We start from the raw sequence: 21,935 nt of genomic DNA, 5'->3' as shown, positions 1-21,935 counted from the left end.
TTGACAATCTATTAAATAAACTGAGAAACTAATGTTCCTCTTTCACAGAAAGGAAAAAGCTTGTAGCTGCCACTTTTTTTTTGTTAACCGTTAAGACACCCTCTGTAAACTTTTGTCCTTATTTTCCTTGATGCTCATTTTGGAATTTTTAGTAAATTGCAGGAACCCCCAAGTCTCCTCCTCTGATAAACCTCCACCTGTACCAACAGTTAATATGAACATGAAATCATGGCCCAAACTACTTGTTGTCAGACCATTTCTTTATTTTTCACGTCAAACTGTTTTATAAAATAAACTTTACACAGAGTTAATCAAATATAACTAATGCTTTAACAGTATCACTGTTTCACAATACAAACTTACACCCAACAAGAAAACAGCTGCAAAACATGCAGCTCAAAATGCATTCACTAAACTACACATGGATTTAAAGAATACAGTAAATACACTAAAGTGAAAGGAGGACCCAAAAGCAGAGGTTTGATAGAATTTGAATTAAGTAAAAGTAGTCTTTGTGATCGTTTCAATGGTCCTGATATGTGCTGCACATCAGCTAACCTTAACAATTCTTTGCTGCCACTGTGAATAAGAATGTGTTCTTTGCCTGATTAAATAAAGATTACACTCACTGCTCAATCTTCTGGTACAAACTGGTACTACATGGAAGTACAGCCCATTGCCAGTTTAGCTTGAGATTTTTTTCCTTAAGTCAAAGCAGCTTTTGTTTCAAAGCTGGTTGACAATTTAGTTTGTATTGGGTGCTGTAAGTGCAACTAGTGTGAAATTATTTGTGGTTTTGGGAGAAAGGGATTTAAGATTAAAGTTTAAAAAGATAACACATAAAATTACAATAAAACAAGGTGGGTTTTAAAACAGAGCATCAACATTTATCAAAGAAAAATTAAGTTGATCTATATATCCATAATTCCAACTTCTAAATTTAAGATTCAGGATTATTCACTGCAGGTCCAAATCAGAGCAACCTGATTAGATCCAAGGGTGACATCAGCTGACACACTTTTTATAGGAGACTCCAGCTGAACTCTGTGGACCCTGATCTTGAGGTTTTTAAGTCTGACCCTGAAACCTGAAGAGGATCTTTGTGTCTCGGCAGATTCATTGTGATCCATTGATTTCAGTCATGCATGATCACGCTGATGTTTGCACAGAGCAGATAATGAAGTGAATGTTTTTGCACATTGGTAACAGTGAAACAGTTTATTTGCAGTGTGGGATCGTTTGTGTGCGGAGTATGAACTGAGATTCTTGAAGGTCTTGTCACACTGGTCACAGCTGAAGTTCCCTTCAATGTGTGTACCTTCATGAAAATTACGATGGCCTGAACTTGAGAAGCTTTTGTCACAGTGTCTGCACTTATATGGTTTCTCTCCTGTGTGGACTCGTTTATGCTCTTTAAGCTGATTTGCAGTGAAGAAAGATGAACCACACTGGTCACACATGTGCTTTTTAACGCCACTGTGATAAAGATAATGTTTTTTTAATTCACTTGTTGTGGGGAAGCCTTTCCCACACTCTTTGCAGTAATTCATGTTGTCTCCAGTGTGTCTACGTTGATGTAGTTTTAGGCTATCTGGATGATTGAAAGTTTTTCCACAAAGGTCACAATGAAACGCTTTCCCACCACCACAGCGACGACAGGGTTGAGAAGTGGGTCCATCTGTGTCGCTCTGTTTCTAAACAAAGACACAAAGACAGTGTAAGTTATGATGATATTAAAACATCTATTGTTTCATATTGTATGCAAAACCAGCTGTTCACGGCAATATTTTTTAATTGATTTGATGGTCGCTGTAGAGGTTATAACAATCTTTTGAAGTTCTCTCTTGCTCTTTTATTTAACCTCCTAAGACACTCTTTCATGGCATACATTTTCAATTTCTCTTTGCTATTTGTGCTAATTGGGACCTAAAGAATGTAAAAAACAAAGAATTACCTAATTATTTCTTTTATCTGACTTTTGTTTCTGAGAAAAATGACATCCACATAACAGGACATGTGATAGAAAAGTGGCAGTATAGTTTATCCCCCAAAGAGGGATAAAAGGACCCCCTGATGACCTTCTACCTAATCATGAGTACAGTGTGAAAACGGGTGTGGGTCACAATCAGCCAGGGTTTCGGGTGAGCTCATTGTGAAACCTAGCCCCACCCTATCATGTGATTTCCTGAGGTCAGATGGCCCAGGGTGCGAATCGGCATTAAGGAATCTGGGAAGGGAACTCAAAACTGAACCAGAAAAAGTTGCATTTCCTGCGAAAATGCAGTGTGAACGCCGTGTAGTGGAATCTGAAAACAGCAGAAGGAGAGATATCTGTTGAAAACACTGTGTAGAAGCTGAACTCTGCTGAAAACTGCTTTATTTGAAAGACTACACTGAAGAATTTCAAGAAAGCAGATTGCATGCAAGCAGGGAAGTCGTGAACGCAGCACTGATACCTGTCGTGATTTCGTTGAGTGAAGGACAAAGGTGTTTAATATTATGAAGGAGAAAATACGAAGACGAAGTGATATTATTTATATGTGCTATGAAGGAAAGAGTACTGTCGAGGATGACACCAAGACTCTTAACCTGAGGGGAAGGTGTGACAACAGTGTTATCAATGAATAATGAAAGACTTCTGGTTTGAACTTGACTTAGTTTTGATTTGCTGCCCACTTTATTGACATTAAGTTTAAGAAAGTTGTGAGTAAACCAGACCTTGGTTTCACTTAAACAGTCAGAAATTGATGTGGGTGGGAGAGTAGCTGTGGGTCTGGAAGATAAGTAGAGCTTCGTTTCATTTTTACAGCAGTAAAAGTGGAAGTTATATATATTTTTTTGTAAATATTACGTAGAGGTAGGAAATAGAGGTAGATCGAGTATCCAAAAATTATTAAGTAATTTAGTATGAGTAGCATTACTTGAAGAGGAGTTTAAAAAGATAATTCAAGAGTAGGAAAGTAGTTGGTGAAAAGACTACTCAAGTACTGAGTAACTGATTGTAATGTGTAATTATATTTTTAATAAATGCAATCAAACAAAAATAAATACACAAATTTTAGTATTTTCAAATAGAATAAATGTAAAAACATCAACAGAATAAGGCAACAATTCTACCTTCCAGATTTGTTTTTCCCATCATAAAGCTTTTTCAAACCAGCGACTACAGTAAATAATATAAATATATGAATGATGCAAACCATTTTTAGTGGCAAGATATGCTATACAAATTATATTCACATTTACTTCAAATGGCACAGCAGCCTCAGAGAAACCATTTGAACGAGGCATCTTCAACATATGTACATACAAGGTGGCTCACTTTAACATAAATTGTATGGGTGTGCATTAGGGGTGCAACAATACACGTATCGGTATTGAACCGTTCGATACAGTGCTTTCGGTTCGGTACGCATATGTGTCGAACAATACAAAATGTTTAATTTATTTTATCAACTTTTCTTCTGACGATGCTGTCTGTGTTGAGAGCTCAGTGGGTTGCCGTTTGACTTATCTGCCTAGGCTGCACTGTCGAGCGCAGATCCACTGAGTGCAGGGCAAGCTAGCGAGACAGAAGCTAAGCTCGTTGCAACATGGCAAATTGAACCTCCCCCACCCTCATTCAGATCTGGCGTTTGGAACTATTTTGGTTTTCATGTGAAGTATGACCCTCATGGTGAGCGCGTCTTGGACAAAAGTAAAACAGTATGTCGGATGTGCCACGCAATGCTCAATTACATGGGTGGGAACTAGTGTGTTAGCGCAGTTAGCCCCACGCACGGGGCGATCCGCGTAAGCTCGTTAACGGAGATTTGAGGCGTTGTGGCGTTAACATAATTTTAACGAGATTAACGCTGACAGCACTAGTGGGAACACAATGAATAAGACTGCACATTTACACAGACATCAAAAACAACAAGCACGCATGCTACAAACTTTACCCGAGTCATTTAGACAGCCGTTAGCACATGATTTTCCTCATGGGGACCTGATATGTTTAATATGCTGCTGAGAATATAGCCCAGAAGAAGCGTATAGTATAGCTTTTATTTTGGGGGTGGCTGTAGCTCAGGTGGTAGAGCAGGTCATCTACTGATCGGAAGGTTGGTGGTTCGATTCCTGGCTTCCCCTAGTCTGCATGCCAAATATCCTTGGGCAAGATACTAACCCCAAATTGCTCTCCGATGCGTCCATCGGAGTATGAATGTGTGTGAATGTCAGTTAGAAAGCACTTAGAAAAATGTGCTGGTGTGAATGGGTGAATGCACAAGTTGTATAAAGCGCTTTGAGTGCTCAGAAGAGTAGAAAAGCGCTATATAAGAACCAGTCCATTTACCATTTACCATTTTGGAAAGAGACATTTCTCTGTTATAAACTCTCTTTTCTAAAGATGAGTGATTTCTCAATCAGATATTAATTTTTTTTATTACTTTGTTGTTTCAACAACATTAAATTTAAAAACTGTACTTTTGAGTTGAAATATATATATTTATATTTTTAATAAATGACAAATTAAAAAGGCATGAACATTTTTTTTGTATCGAAAAAATATCGAACCGTGACACCAAAGTATCAAACCGAACAGAACCATGAATTTTGTGTGTCGTTGCACCCCTAGTGTGCATCTATTTCAGCATATTTCGCAAAAATGTGCCATTTCTTCACTCAGTAAGGTAATGGTTAAGCTTCGGCAGCAGTTTGCTTTCAAAGTTCTTGCTTTGAAACTGTAACTGTTTAGCAGTGACAGGAGTCTGGCCTGACTAAAAAGTCCTTTACAAGCTCCAGACGCAGAAAGAGCTGTATTCGTTTTGATTGACAGCATCTTGATGTGAGGAAAGCTATGCAATAGATCCACTCCTCAAGTGAATGGACATGTAAGGTACCTCTCCCTGCTTCTGGCATCCCTGACCACGAGGATCCAAAGAAGTCTTACCAGATAGGCTGCCGTTTGTGCTGGCCTCACCCAGCTCTGTGTCTAGGTGATGTGTGATGAAGTTGAGACGCATGGAAAGATGTATGGTTTTCAAAAGAATTAGGTCTGGGCATTATAGTTCTATATAGACTGCCAAGCTGTGGATATTTGGCATGAGAATTTTAATCACACTGGAGATGTTTTCTACCAACTGTTGTTGTAAAACAAAATCTTGGCCTTCATATCCCACACAAACAGTTTGCGATGAATTCCAGATTACATTTAAAATAAGAACAGGTGCAAGGCTAAGCAGAGCTAGCCAACAGATCCTCCTCACACCGTTTGGCTGTTACTCTGGCGAAAGACGAGGAAGACAGTGATGAAAGCCGTGACTGTAGCTGCGATGTAGCCTCTAATCTTAAGGAATCGAGCTTGACACAGCTGCTGTAATATAAAGACTGACCTCCACTTAACTACAGGTAAAAAGAAATTTAGAGCAAACTTTCCATGACGTTTCGTCAGGTTAGAGGAGTTGAGTTTTTTCACGCTGAAATGTTGGTTTGTTTGGGCTCATATTGAAGGCACCACATTATGTAGCTGTTCGTTTGTTCTGTTCTTAAGCGAAACATCCTTTAAATATGAGGCCAAGGGTGTTTATCTTGAATTCTAGTGCAGACAGAAGCCTCTGCCACGTTTTCCTGTTTCTTCTTTTCATGTGTCCGCTAGTTTGAAAGGCTTGGGCCACTCTGCCCACCACAGTTTATAACTGGTCATGCGACTGCATGGCTACATTGCTTGGTAAAAGAGTTACATTAAACTCCACTGGTGGCATGATCCAGTATTAGTAGTATTATCTAATGTGTGAAATTAATTACATTTTTAAAGTAACAATTTGAATATTGCCAAATATAGCTGAGTAAAAGTAGCGTTTCTTAAAGTGAAAAGTATGGTGAAATAAAGGTACTTTTTGAAGTGTAAATGTAACTCGTTACCACCCACCTCTGGAGATAGATAATAAAAATTAAGCGACACAGGACAGAGCCTTGGGGTACACCGGAATTAACTGGAGTAGATAGTGATCTGTGAGTGAGTAATTGAAGAAACTGAACGGCCAGAGAGATACGGGGTAAATCAGGGCAGTGCTGTACTGTTGGTGGCAGTAGATGCTAATCTATGACGAAGGATACGGTGAGAGATAGTATCAAAAGCTGCTATAAGGTCAAGGAGAATGCAGGTGGTGATGAATACAATATCTGAATTTTTAAAAAAGCCCTCCACATTTTCTGGAAATATTTGTGGGTGTTTTTAATTGCTTTTTTGTACTGCTTGAACACTGAAGTGGTCCTCCAGTGAGATAATGGCCCACAGCACATTTAAGTTACGTTACATTACTCTAAATGAGTAATGTAATGGAATTCATTACAAACTACTTTTTGGGGCATGTATTCTGTAATCTGTAGTGGGAAACAACACTGGTCACAAGATATTAACTCTCAAGCTGCTCTCCGATGCATCCATTGGAGTGTGAATGTTAGATAGACAGAAAGGTGAGAAACTTAAAACTTTACGTTTTTTCCAACATCAGGATAATTTCAGGAGATTTGTCTCAGATTTGACTGAATATTCTGTACATGAAGTTTTCATGTCTCATTTAGCTTTGAAATTAAAATCAATTCACAAAATACTTCAAAATAAGTGCAAGTGTACAAAGAAAAATACATACCTCACAGTAAGTGCACTTGTAGAGTTTCTTTCTGGTGTGAATGTGTTGATGTTGTCTCAGGGAACGTGGCTCTTTAAAGGTCTTTTCACACAGGTCACATTTATAAGGTCTCTCCTCAGTGTGTTTAAACATGTGCTGCTGTAAATATTTGTATGTCACAAAGGTTTTGCCACACTGATCACAGAAGCAAAAATCCTTTTTGGTGTGAATGCGTCGGTGAATATTACGGCTGAGTGGCCAGCGGAAGGTTTTTCCACAAATGTCGCAGCTGTACGCCTTAATTCCAGAGTGCGAAACTAGATGACTCCGTAAGTACCTACTGCGAGCAAAAGCTTTACCACACTGATCACAGCTGTATGGTTTAACTCCAGAGTGGGTAACTAGATGACTCTTTAAGCTTTTACTATGAGCAAAAGCTTTACCACACTGATCACAGCTGTATGGTTTTACTCCAGAGTGGGTAACTAGATGACTCTGTAAACTTCCACTGTCAGCAAAAGCTTTACCACACAACTCACAGCTGTGCGCTTTCATTCCAGAGTGAGTAACTTGATGACGTCGTAAGTGGCTTCTGTGATTAAAAGCTTTACCACACTGATCACAGATGTACGGTTTAAGTCCACTGTGGATGAATTGGTGTGTTTTTAAGTTGCCAGAACGGCTAAAATCCTTCCCACACTCCTCACAGGTGTATTTCTTTTCTCTTTTTTGTCTTTGAAGTTCATCAGCCTCCTGAGAGTGCTGACTTCCTGCTCCATGTTGGTCCTGAGGTGACAGAGATACAAACAGGCAGTGAGTAAAATGCAGTCGTGGAACAAACTGAACTTTCCAACTCCTTCCATTAGTTGAATCAAAGATGTTAACAAAAACATTGTAGGTGTGTTACCAACACATTCTTGGTGATAGTATCACATTATAATCAGATGCTACAATGAGAGTTGTACTTAAAATGCAGGGTTCATATGCCTTTTTTAGAGTAAAATTTAAACACTAATAGTAATAATAATAATAATAATAATAATAATAATAATAATAACAATAATAATGGATTGCATTTATATAGCACTGTTCGGGGCCCTCAAAAGCGCTGTACAATTCCACTATTCATTCACTCTCACATTCACACACTGGTGGAGGCAGCTACAGATGTAGCCACAGCTGCCCTGGGGCAGACTGACAGAAGCGAGGCTGCCATATCGCGCCATCGGCCCCTCTGGCCATCACCACTTTAAGCACTTTCAAGGTCCATTTTGAAGCCCTTTCAGCACAACACTAAACATAAAAATAACAATGTATGTTTCACGTCACATCAACCCTGGTAAGACCATGTGAAAATTAAAAGAAATCATCCTTGGTTGACTTAAACGCTTTTGTTCCCTTTTTGTTAAAACTTACAAAAACGCACCACACAAAAATACTGCAAAAGGAAAAGGTCGTCTTGTATGTATATAGTGTATGAACTCAAAACACACATTTCAGTTAAAAAATGAAGATGTGCAAATGTGAACAAATCAACATGAGATATTCATGTCCTGTTGAAAAAAACACCCCACAAAACAAGAAAACGGCACTGTAGTTGTCTTGTGAGGTGGTATAAGTCAATAACCACATGTATGTGTATTGCACGCATGTAACCCCCACATACTGTTCCAATTGGATTAGCCCACACAGGTACGGTGGCTCATAACAGACAAATGATGCAAAATGATAATTTAACCAAATGATCTACATCCTTTCCGTTTAGCTTTCAGCACCTGACAAAACTAAGTTACCCCTGCAAGAAAACATTTACACTATTACAAGTCTTTCTAGACGTTATGTTTTTAAAGTGAATTTTAACCTAACAGTGTTTATGGTTGGACGAACCCCATACCTCAGTACAGCAACCAATCATTAGAAATGCAAACACCCAGTCAACATCATTTCTCAACATACTGACTTTAGACTGATTATACATACATGTGATGCCATTGTGTTTATCTTGGGTTAAGTCTGCAGATGTGACCTGCATATGTAATGTATGACGCCTGGTTTACAATCTCTTGGTCGGGTATTTGCACAGGCTTGGGAGATGATGCGCTCTGTGAGTCTTCATTTGAGCGTGTGTGGTGCTGTGGTGTTTGTAGTGCGAGTGTAGAACTATCCAGAATGGTTGGTGTCCTGGCACTCAGGGTCATAGTCATGGAGCTATGGCGGCGGCGGCTCTGCCATCGGGAGGATGTGGCAGCGATTCCTCCTGTAGGTTCTTCTGTCGATCTGGATGATATAGGATCGTGGCTCGTTGCTCTTCCTTCCTACAGTTCCTAGCTTGTCATAGCCTTTTTCTGTCTGCATTCAGACCACTTGTCCTTGCAATGGCTGTAGTGTGCAGCTGGACCTGTCCCATGACATTTTAGTGTGAGACTTTTGACACAAAGTCGGTCACTGATCTGCCCTGAGATCCTTTGTGACGAGCTCTAAAAGCTTGCTGCACACAGTAATCCCTGCGCATGTCTGATGAGACGTTTGTCACTGGAGCCTAGTGTTGCAGGGAATGTTTCTAAGGTTTAAGAAGTCAAGAAAAAGTCAGTCCAATTTCTCTGGGATTTCTCCATGAGTTGTTTCTCACTGTGTACTGCTCTCTCAGCAAGACCATTTGACTGTGGAAACTCTGGACTACTGGTCGAATGAGTGAAGTCCAGTTGCTTCGCAAAATCGTTGAACTGCTGACTTGTCTACTGTCTGCCATTGTCAGTAATGAGCGTGTGTGGTGCACCGCTGCTGTGGTTGAGTGACGGAGAAGGTTGATCTCAATCCATCTTGAACAGGAATCTACATGGACCTGCTATTGTTTTCCATGCCAGGTGAAAATTTCGGGAGGTCTGTAGAGGTTCTGTCAGCTGATGCGCCTTAGTGCTGCTGCACACTGTGCAAGAATGCAGCTCTTCTGTGATGTCTTTTGACATTGCCAGCCAAAAGATGAAACTTCTAGCTCTGCACTTAGTTGCTTCAATGCCTAGATGACCTTTGTGGACAATATTGGTGTATTCTTTGTGCAGGGATTGGGGAATCCTCCACGCTGAGCTCATCCCTGTATGGGAAAAAAAGGGGCTAGAGCGGGCTTGACTTGGCTCTCTCTGATGGACTATCCTCGCTGGATGACTGTGCTGAGGGCTTGTAGCACATCACTCACTGTCATCACTTCATAATCAGTGCTTTCAACTCAGCTTTGTGACAACGGAGCGAGTGGAGCTCTAGAAAAGGGTGTCAGCAAGATACATGTGCTTTCCTTTTTTGTAGACTAGGCTGATGTCATAACTCTGTAGTTGGAGTAACATCCCCTGGAGCCAGGCAGGGGCGACATGGATGGGCTTTTTCATTACGGTCACCAGGGGTTGGTGGTCAATTGCTTTGACAATTGTCGCCTTTCCATAGACAGAATCTTTAAATTTTGTGCAGCCGAATACCATGGCTAAAAGCTCCTTCTCCATCTCAGCATATCGCGTCACTGTGTCCATGGGAGCATGCGATGCAAAAAACTTGCATGTGTTAGATACACATAGTCGAAAATTATTTTCTAGGACTCACGTAAACTTCCCCATTGTGAAAAGGTGCAAATCCTTGTTCCAGACATGCAGAGGTGCAAGGCAGATCAGGAGCAGAAATTTTGTTTCTAGACTTTGCGACTCATTTTATTTCTCTGTTAAGAAAAATATTCAATCAGATAGTTATTTGTGGTGAATGAAATACAGTTACAATTTCAACCCGTTTTAAGCACCACATCTAAAGTTCAAGCACTTTTCACACCTTGAAAGGACTATTAAAATCCAAGGATTTTCAAGGCTTTTAAGCAGCCCTACAAACTCTGAAAATTCTATTGTTGAAGAAATATTGATCACTGCAGAAACTCTTCAACTGCTTTTATTGTTATTTAAATGTTTGCTGTATTTTCTTGTAACTTCTGTGGCTTTTCTGTGTGAATGTAGATTCTGTATGTATGGTTTTATATGTTCAATATACTTAAAATTGTTAATCTTATGGCTGTAATTAATATTTTTACATTTGATTTAATCAATTTTAAACCGTTTTAATGTTAAATAATAGTGATATTTCCAATTTATTGAACACATTTAATTAAATCCAAAGAGCCCTTTCCACATCCTTTATGAGCATGCGCAGAGAATGAAAAAAATCTTCGCGCATACGCATTGACCTTCTTCATCTATGCCACAGTGTGCTTTGGCCACGTGTCTGGAAAGAGGGATTCATCCGTTGGAGTTAAGGTAATTTCTTCGTATTTTTAATAGAATATAATTTAACTAGTACTTTGTGATAATAAATGGGGTATATTTTTCAGATAAAAATATAGGCTTTATATTTTTCCGGTAAATATATGGGCCGTATGTGTTCTGTAGGTTTTAGCATTTTGCTAGCATTGGAAACATTTGTTTGCATATTCGACGTTACTGCACATCTGAATATTCTCCAATCTGTGTTTAAAATTTCATTAGAACTCCAAATAGCGCACTTATTTTATTTGTTTCATTGCAGTATCAAGTTAGCAGAACGTTAGCTATCCACTGCTTGCTTAGCTTCGCCTGTGTGAATGTGTCATGCCGGCGAAGCTAAGTGAACTGAAGATTTTATGAGTAAAAGCGAACAAGAATTGGGATAGATGTGCAGTGATGGTTGACGAGTCCATACTCGCTGTTTCATCGAAGAGAACCGCGAGCTGCGTAGTTTGCCTATCTTCACGCAGCGAGTCTCAAAGAGACCTCTGAAGGTGACCCCCACATGCCCCCCAAAATAAAATCAAGTATACTGGGTGGTTAGTGCTCCGTTTGTGTCGGTTCGTGCTGGTAAAATCATCGTTTGTATCGCTATGGTGTCAAAGTGATTACACTTTTATTTCATAGGTCATTCAGAGTTCACCAGCCCCCCAAGCAACACGAAAACGGCCCAAAATAGGCCAAAACATGCCACAAAATCTTCTGCTTAGTTAGTGCTTGTTTGTGCCGGTAAAATTAACATTTGTGCTGCTACGGTTTTCCAGTTATTAATGTTTAAAAAATTTTGCGATGACGTCACGTGCGTCAAGCACGCTCCCCGTGCTTATGAGCATTTTGTGGCATGTTTTGACCTATTTTGGGCCATTTTCGTGTTGCTTTGGGGTGGGATAAAGGGGATTTCCTTCATGGTCCATCTGTGAAGCTGCATCGAGCTGATGTTTTTTCAGCTTAGTGCGGCTTAGTGCGGCTAAATTGTGTTATGAGAAGGGCAGCACCAATGGAATGAAAAATTTGGGGAAAACAGGACGTTGCTAACATGATACATGTCAGAGTTTCCTTTTACAACTAAAGTGCAAAATTTGTGCATTTTCGTACTGCATGGGGGAGGCACTCTTTTGCAGCCACCTGATTCTGCCAGTCCATCTATAAACGTTTTAGGTGGCATGTTGGAATAACTTTTCTGTCCGATTTAAAAATCTTTTTTTTTTTTTTATCGTAATTGATTTTACACATTCCCATCTGATTAATCGATTTTTTTCCTCCCATTTTTTTCTTTATATTAAACCTGGATGGCACCAGGAGTTTTTGTTTGGGATTAGATCAGGTTTGGTCTGGATTTAGTCCTGTTTTTAACTTAACTATTTAAAATTTTTCTTTTTGAACTTTGTAGATCAATGCGGAGTTCACCCTTAATCACCACAGTTCCACTGCTGTCCACAATCATGAGTAGTCTTGACCAGTACTCTGGGCAGTTGAGGAAGATTTTATGAAAAAAGGAGGGGAAACAGCGCGGCGGATTACAGCAGCGCTGTCTGCGATTTCACAGGTATTCTGTCTTGTTAAAATGTTCTGTAACTAATAGATTAATTGCAGGTTGATCTCAGGTCTGGTTATGAACCTGTCTTTATAACTTTCTTGGGTTATTTTATGCTTGTTCTATCCTGGGCTACACTTCTCATCTTGGTTTTGTGTTATATTCTGGACTTGGTCCTGACGTAAAGCAGAACTAAGTAACTCATGCCATAAGTGCCGCTGCTGGCATTGTAGCCTTTTTATCTTCTTTTTTTTGTTACTCTTTAATTGCCCAAAGGAATAATTAACTACACTGAGAAAAGACAAAGCCAGACAACATTTGACATTTTGCCACAACTCAGTGACACAATAGATTATTTTTTTCACTCAAACTTGGTATAAATACTGCAGATGTGGTGGTAGCCCGCAAACCTCATATTAATGTGACAGTGTGTAGTTTTTGTCATTAATTTCTGGAAATATCTATTGAAATGTTTTTGATTCCTTTGAACAACACTCCTATGCAACTACACTTTTCTTCCTACTTTCGGGGGGTACACCGAGCTAAAGCAGCGTATTCCACGACCCAATGTATCGGAATCAGTGTAATTGGACTCCCAATGGCAGAAGACTACACACTGTCACTTAAAATATTGGAATAAAAGCTGCTTTGCCCTTTAGTATATTTTGGAAAAGCAGACATTTGTGAAAGTAGGTGTCTGCTGCATTCAGTTAAAAACCATAAATCTAGACTTTCAACTAGAAGGCTATGTTACATTACTGTGACATTGTTTCTCCCTGCAAGTTGTGAAATGAGGATTAGAAATTCATCTTTATGGGGAAAAGCATGTTTAAAATTACTTAGGAACAATTATGAATTGGTTAAACAACAATAAAAATTGACTTTAAGTTCTGTGGGGGTCTCTACAAACATCAAAAAAGTCATTGCGCTGCATGTGTTGTTTTGTTTAGAGTTCGCGAATCGAAGCGTGAATGCATCCTTAAAGCTTATTTAGCCGTTATTTGACCGTGGCTCAGGGGGTTGGGAAGCGTATCTGTAACCTGAAGGTCGCTGGTCCAATCCCCGGGCTCTCTGTCCTGGTCGTTGGGCAAGACACTTTACCCTACCGCCTACGGATATGGCAGCCTCGCTTCTGTCAGTCTGCCCCAGGGCAGCTGTGGCCACAACCGTAGCTGCCTCCACCAGTGTGTGAATGTGAGAGTGAATGAATAGTGGTGAAAAAGCGCTTTGGGTGCCTTGAAAAGCGCTATATAAATGCAATCCATTATTATTTTGTTTCCATTCACTTACATTGTTTTATGCTAAACTAAAGAAAATAACCCTGTTCAGCAGAATATTAGAATATAATACTCAGAATATATTATTATTATTATTATTAACAACAATAATATTAATAATAATAATATTATTATTAATAATATTATAAATTTGGCACCGATCCATCTGAGTGAGGTGTAAATCAACTCTTCCGTCAGCGTAGAGGGGAAAATATTCACCAGTGTAGCAGGTAGCATCCAGCTGCTGCTGGACTCCAGCCCTTCATCTTACAGCCATTTTATTGTTTTTGTCGTCCTTTCCGTTACAACTCACACAACTATTGGAAATGCCTCCTCCTCGGCCAACTTGGTTATTTACTCCAAAGTCACATTTTATCTCAAGAGGGTATGAGACTTCCTGTTTGCCCTGGGAATGTTCGCAAGAAAAATGTGCTCATAGGGTGTTTCGTTAGCGTTGTGTGGCCATACACCACACATGGTAGGGGCACCCACAAGTGTCCATTTTCTAGTTTTGTTTTTGTCATTCGATACGTGTGCGGTCTGGAACTCTCTCGACCGTTTGAAACTCCTGCCGTGTGAACCGGGATTAACGGTGTGCACCGCTGCATGCTCCTTCTGCCCTCTCTCCATGTTTCATTTCTCTTTTTCTTGGTCTTTATTTGGTGATAGTCTTAAATCCACACTTTTCTTTGGTCTGTTCTCCTCAGTCTCATTCAGGGATCTGTGTAATCAGGGTAGTGTGGACCATTTATCTAAAATGGAGTGAATAGACAGATGATGGGATGACCAAAATACAACGGATTTAAAATATTTCTGTCCTTTTTAGGATTTCAACGTGATGGAAGCTGAAGAGCTCGAGAGGATGGATTTTTGGTGTTTATAAAATAATCCACAAAGGAGCACAGTCTGATGACTCCCTTGAAGATATTGGCATCATTATCGAGAGATGCACCGTCTTGCAGGATCTTCACGATGTGGCAATACACCAATATTGTCCACAACGGTCATCGAGGCATTGAAGCAACTAAATGCAGAGCTAGAAGTTTCATCTTACGGAACAGGACTTTAATATCACCAACCATTCCCATGTTATTATGGTGTATCCATATAAATGGGCCACCCGGTATATCACAAAATGATCCATTTTCTGTAAATTCTCTGAATTTCACACAAGTCGCGCAGCTGAAGACACTGTAGCTGGACTCGAGTGTTTTGATGATGCATGAAGCTATAAATTTTTAGACATAAGTTGTAACGGCCGCCATCTTCTTCGTGAGTATTTATTAGATGGCCGCTTGCGGGGGAAAGCCTGTTCTGATGTTTGAGTCTAAGGTTTATTTTGACGGCTCTTTTTTGCTTCTCAAACTCTCTCCGTACTCTTTCATGTGATTCTTGCATAGGTGATAAAAGAGAAAATAATAAATACTGCTGTAAACGGTGTATGTTGCAACACCACGAAACAAATGATAGCCCATAATATAAAAGAAAGATATCGTCATTCGATATATATTTCATCATATCACACAGCCATAGATTTAACTGAGATATTTTCTCACCTCCTGTGTTGAAGTCATTGTTTCCTCTGTAGTGGCTGAGCTGAGTCTAAACGGCTGAAACTGTTCCTCTGCTGCTCCACCAGACTCTTCTCCTCCTGTTACTCAGCTGGGACACAAAAAGTATAGATATGTATTTTATCCCTGACAAGAAGAAGCAGAGCAAATAAACATTACTACACTCAGTGACAACAATACCTATGAACACACACAACAGCAGCCCCTCTCGCACAGTTTTTGCATTTGCGCTCTCAACGTGTTGCTCGCGCTCTCAACATTTCTGCCCGTGCGCGCTCAACTCTTTCTCTACACCGTTATGGAGTAAGAGTTGTGTGTGTGTGTGTGGATAATAGCAAACACTGAAATACATTTTTTGCACGCAGGAATGAATTTTGTTCACTCAAATTCAGCTTTTCTTCGCTCAAAATAAATTTCTCCTCAAAATACAACACTTGCACCTGCAAACTTTTTTTTATGTGCGCTCAGAATAGTGGCACAAAAATAACGCCATAGTCAGCCTTCAGTTAATAACAGTGCTGAGAAACTGCACTACTGAACCTCCACTGACTGAGTAACTGCAGATTGGTGCTTCATTATAACTTCATGGCAGGAAGTGTTTCAGAGTGGGGACAGAGACGGTTTCAAAGTTCAGCTTTAGTGAGGCTAAACTCCAAAACCTGTTTGCAGCTAATGACTCTGCTTCTGTCTGGAAAACAATCAGACGGTGAACCAACCACAAACCTAAAGACCCCACTGCACCAACAATTCACAGCTGAACAGCTCCTGCTGTGGATTCTACCAACAAAACGTGATCACAGTCTCTCCACCCTCCATAGGTTCTCTCCATACATGACAATCGTGACTCTTTAAGAAATAAAAACCCCACAAAGCAAAATGTTGTTTTTAAAGTGCTACATAAACAAATCATGGTTTGGTAAAGCAGGTGGACGAGAATCAGAGTCTCCATCATAAACCACAGGTGGACAAAAATAAATAAATAAAATCCAACATTCAATCCACAACACGATAAAAAACATTCTTCGTCTCCCAAATCACCAAGAGCTGCACATTAACCACCACAATATATTTTTATTCTCTGTGCTTTCAAATATGAACACTGTTTACTTTCATCTGTTTCATTCGTTTTTGTTAACATCTTCCTGTGCATCTGTAAACAGCAGCCAGACTCATTGAAATGAGACTTTGTAGGAGTTCACTTCCTCTCATGTGTTCATCCACAGCAGCTGGACAATAAAGTTTATTGTGACCCTGATACTGCAGCAGATCGCTCTGACTTCCTGTTATCGCTTCAAATAGAAATGAGACTGTAGAGGTTTGGTGCAGGCAGAAAAACAGCTGCAGGGACAATGAAAAGACTTTTCTGCTCCAACTTCTCCCAGCATGCTGAGCTAATGATTAGTTGGTGTTTTTCTCCAAACACTCTCTTTCACAAGAAACTGTGAACAGACACCGAGGAGAGCAGCAGAAGACCTCATTCAGGAGCTAAACTCAACATGAACTGAACTCACAGTAAAGTTAGCTCGGTGCTTACCTTTAGATGAGCCCACAAACCGAGAGAAACTCCGTGATGAAGCTGGAACTCTTTCCAAACACCGGAAACAGATCAGGGAGCAGAGACCCACGTGGTTCACGCTGATCTCAGCTACGATCCAGGAGACAAGTGTGGGCAGATCGATGCAGATATCGATCAGGACGTTGGTAGTGGTTTATGATTGATACTTTAGTTTGTTTCTCTCCTCTAAGTTCACTACTTTACTCCCGTTTCATGAAAAAGCAGCTCTCTCTGCTCGACTCCTCTCCTGCGCACACATGCTTTGCTCCGCCCCCTTCTTCCTGATCTGCTTTGATTCGATGCTGTTTGGACATGTGACGCGAAAAAGATGGCCGATCCTATATTTTTTAAAATAACTTTTATTTGTCAACAACAATATAAACATATAAGGCACCATTATTTATCCATGCATCTAAATATATACGGTTGAGCATCACAACAAGAGAAAAAGAGACATAAAAAGAAAAGTAGGAGAAAAAACAAAAAAAAGAAAGAAAAATGCAGAATGTGAGAACATAGACACAAACAGTGTGAACAGAAAGGGAAATCATGATCCACATCTCAGATAGAGAGGAGGCCTCCTTTTAACATAAATAGAACTTATTGAATAGAAATATAAGTTTAGGGGCTTTCTTGTCATTTACGTGTTTCAGCAATGTGAGGGAAGTTGCCCCCCCCCCCCCCCCCCTTCTTCAAATCCAATAAAAGTGGTATAAAACGTTTGTGCTACGTTTGTGCTGCTAAAATTGTCATTTGTGCTGCTTCTGCTTAAAGATATTAATAAAAATGTAAAGGTCAAAAGGTTAACCAGCCCCCAAACCCAAATCAAACAAAATTGATATCAACCATTTGTGCTACGTTTGTGCTGCAAAATATTTTGTTTGTGCTGCTATCAAGCATTGGAGGTAGTCCATAAGAGATTACAGGATCACCCCAACCTCAGCAACAGGACCACTCTCAGCACTGATCAATTGTGTTTGCTCTTGGAACTGTGTCTTCATTCCACCTATTTTGCATAAGGTTCAGTACTACAGGCAGAAACATGGATGTGCCATGGGTTCCCCAGTTTCACCGATTGTGGCCAATTTGTGCATGGAAGAAGTGGAAAATCGGGCTTTGTTATCTGTCACGGCAGGTTACGCCAATGTGTTTGGAAACAGGACACAAAAGCAGATACAGTAGGAGACAGAACTCAACTTAAACCAAAAGACAGTGTTTATTAGGGCTGATGGGAAAAAAAAACACACACCATGAACGCTGAGCTAAAAACAGAAACTAACTACAAAACTGAGAACAGGCTATGACAACTGAACTATGAAACTGTGACCAAACTATAAAAGTTATGACGAGACTATGGTGTAGCAAAACAGACGACCTGACAATGAAACACAGAAAACAGAGGACTTAAATACACAGGAGGTAATGTTACGAAAAGCAGTTTCACCCCGGTTCTTTTTTATTCTTCGGGCATCCAGAGACGGCACTGGACTCAGCAGTCATTTTTACAAAAACCTTTATTCATCTTTATTCATCTTCAGTTAAGCATGCATCTTCTAGAAGGGAAAACGTGCAAGCCCGGTGTCCCTCTGCAAATCTTCAGTGAGAACACATGGAGAAACAGCTGACTGAAATTAAAAATAATGATGTCACAGGGAAGTGAAGCTAAACACTGATAAAAACACACCAGACTCTTTCAGAATAAAACAAGAAACTGAGAAAAATACAATAATCAATAAAATAAAACAAAAATACACAAAACACTGCGTCTCAGACCCAGTACTGTTACGTTCCTAGTCTAGGCGTGTAATAAACTCAACAAGAAATTGGACCCACTCATGCACCACCCAAGAAAGAACACAAACAGTAGTATCTTTTAAAGTGTTAAGCAGCCATTTATTTGCTTCAGCAGTGAGCAGTGCCAAAAATAACAAACAAAACTCCCTAATTGTCCCTGTGCTTTCCTGCACAAATGAAAACCAACCAAAAGACAATTCACTTACCCAACTTTCTAACAAAAAACAGGAGAAAACTTAATCAACAAAAATGGCTTCTCGCGCCTTCAACAGCTTCTTCAGACTGAAGAAGTCACTCGGATGAGTGATGAAACGTTTCTCCTACTGAAAACGCTACGTCCAGATGAACAGAATCAACTTTTGGGATTTATTTACCTGGATGATTAAGCACGCATAAAGACCTTATTTTAGTAATATTTTTAAAATGATAGCAACACAAACTAAAGATTTTGCAGCACAAACGTTTGATACCACTTTTGTTGGATTTGAAGGGGGGGGGGGGGGGGCTGGCAACTTACTCGAGAGCTTAAAATCATTCAGCCACCTGTTAATACATGGTTTAGCTTTGAAATGTCTACATTTGTGAATAAAACATTTCCCAGTAACAAGACAGTCCCAATCACATCCCAATCAAGTTATTTCCCAAAGTAAATTATGTTTTTCAAGGTTCAGTTCCTTGCACAATTTTATGGTAAAGTCTCTCATCTTTCCAAGTGAGGGGCCCATTTGTATTTTGTCTATATTCATCCTAGAACATACTTGAACTCCTCCACTTGGGGCAGGAACTCATCCCCGACCCGGAGTGGGCACTCCACCCTTTTCCAGCTGAGAACCATGGCCTCAGATCTGGAGGTGCTGATCCTCATTCCCGCTGCTTCACACTCGGCTGCAAACCGTTCCTCTCCGTGAATCGCTACCTTATCGTGGTACAATTCATCATTGTAGAAATTCATCTCATGTAAACAATAACATAGCGCACAGTGTGACATCAAAAAAGAACACACCTTGGACATTGTGTGACTAAATCTCCGCATTCCTCGTCCACAGGTAATCGCAAATCATGGCAAGAGTTCTTTTTCAGTTTTCAGTGATTCAAAACACAGTTTATGTGTGGATAAAAGGCCCATACAAAAACCCCATTTTCCAAAATTCCTGTGTAGATGTGGAAGTAGTGTAAATGGTGTAGTAGTTTATTATACTGATCCCTGTATTCAGTGTTGGGGAGTAACGGAATACATGTACCGCCGTTACGTATTTAAAATACAAAATATGAGTAACTGTATTCTGTTACAGTTACCGTTTAAAAAGGTGGTATTTAGAATACAGTTACTTTGTTGAAATAAATGGATTACACGGCGGTACTTCCCTGTTTCATATTGTGGCGGGTCAGGACTATTTGGGTTTTGTTTGACAGCTACGTTCTGTTGTTCCAGGCGGCAGCGTTACGGTTGCCATGGTTACAGGGTGATGCTCTCTCTCTGCGTGTTTCCTGGGTGAGAGAGGCCTTTTTGTTGTTGTTGTGCTAAGTTAATAGGCAGAATGCTACAGGTATAGCTCTAAAGAATGTAGCATCATAGGCAGTGTAGTCCGTGCTGCAGGGAGAATGGACTGCCATACCCGTTATGTGTCTGTGAGCGAGGGAGGGAGAAAAAGGAAAAGTACGAGCTGTCATCGAGCAGAAACGGGAGCTGGAAGCATGTAAATATAATAATAACCACTGCAGCCAAGAAGAGAGCCTGACGAGCCCAGCTGTAAGTAAGCTATTAAGACTCGACTGTACACCGTGTTCGTGTTTTCCTCTGAAACAATAAGTCCCGTTGGAGCAGCCTTTCAACGCCTCTCTCTGTCTCTGCTAGCAAAGTTGACCCAGACAACAAAGTAAAGCTAGTTTTCAGCTACGAGCCGACACAGAACCCACCGTATTAGCCAGAGGTCCCTTTACTACGGTTCGGAGCCGCGGACCTTCAGTAATAGTAATAAATCACAGCAATAGTACATTCATGTAGTTGTAAACAGCATGATAATATATTAAGTAATCCAAAGTATTCAGAATACGTTACTCTCATTGAGTAACGTAACGGAATACGTTACAGAATACATTTTGGGGCATGTAATCTGTAATCTGTAATGGAATACATTTTAAAAGTAACCTTCCCAACACTGGCTGTACTTTATTGCATTTTTCCTTTTATTTGCATAATTGTGCAGGGGGGGCGGGCGGGCTTTTGGAAAACAAAGGGAGGCCAAGTGAAAAATGTTTGGGAACCACTGAGTTACCCAATGATCCTCTTCATCGGTTTTATAATTCCCCCTGGGAATTTATTGAAACAAATTGCAACTTCTCCAGATCGATTAGAGCCATGGCTGAAAAGAATCGGATTTCCTGTGTACTCTTCTCATAAGTGATGATTTATCACAACCACACAACTGAAATAATTTGGTAATATTCATTCATGTTTACGCTTCTAATTTTTTGCATCCAGTTAATTTACCAAATTAGACGGGGGATTATTCTTGTATTATGTTTAGCTATTGTCTCTGTGGTTTCCACCTTTGATGTTTAAAGTTGCTATATTGGTTGAGCTGTCTCTCATTTGTGCAGGTCACTTTGTTGAGTTATATTTTATACATTGTAGAATTCTGTGTACGATCCCACTTAATTCTTAAAACAACTTATTTTCGTGATTGTGTATTTTTGAAGTAACCTTGTCTTTTTTGGGGTACAATAAAATCCACATTTTGAAGATTACCCCTGTCACGTCCCCTGGCTAGTCTAGGGCTTTTGAAGGGACTCCCTGTCTTCTTGGCTGCTTGGCCACTGACATATTAGTATCTTGTTCATCAAGATTTTTCCAATGGTTAAAAGCTGAAAGACTGAGTAACATCACACCAATGTGTACTGAAAGGTTTTAATTTTTATGTTTTTACTTATTTGGTGTTTTTTGTAGGGTCTTTACCTTACCATATAAATGACCTCGAGGTAACTGTTGTTGTGATTTGGGGTTATATAAATACAATTAAACTGGAATTGAACTAATTTTCTCCTTCATATTATTAATAAACTATTCGTGACATTACCTGTGGAGGATGGATTTTGTTCATTTGGTGCTACTCGTTGAGGTGATGTCGATGGGTGATCAGTAGATCTCTCCAGTGTGTGCCTCATGAGCTGCACATTCAGCAGTCAGTCGTCACACTGCATTGTGTGCTTTGTCTTCACTGAGGAAACTAATGGTTTTAAATCTTGGATTAAGCAGTGTGGACAGTGACAGCTGAGCTCTCTAGGGTGTAGGGTCTTGTCA

At 39.9% G+C, this 21,935-nt stretch overlaps 1 protein-coding gene across 1 annotated transcript; it reads right to left on the bottom strand.

Moving 5' to 3' along the window:
• Positions 1-1,111: 1,111 nt before the first annotated feature.
• LOC146511907 (uncharacterized) lies at positions 1,112-16,447 on the bottom strand. The gene is made up of 3 exons (XM_085171780.1): positions 15,271-16,447; positions 6,636-7,400; positions 1,112-1,694 (listed from the first exon to the last, which is right to left on the bottom strand). Exons 1-3 carry the CDS (start codon positions 15,286-15,288, stop codon positions 1,140-1,142), a joined length of 1,338 nt encoding a protein of 445 aa, XP_085027906.1. The 5' UTR covers positions 15,289-16,447; the 3' UTR covers positions 1,112-1,139.
• Between the last annotated feature and the right edge of the window lie 5,488 nt (positions 16,448-21,935).

Source organism: Neolamprologus multifasciatus, chromosome 9 (assembly GCF_963576455.1).
Source record: "Neolamprologus multifasciatus chromosome 9, fNeoMul1.2, whole genome shotgun sequence".
Lineage (NCBI taxonomy): Eukaryota > Metazoa > Chordata > Actinopteri > Cichliformes > Cichlidae > Neolamprologus > Neolamprologus multifasciatus.
This window is presented reverse-complemented; position numbering and strand designations above follow the sequence as displayed.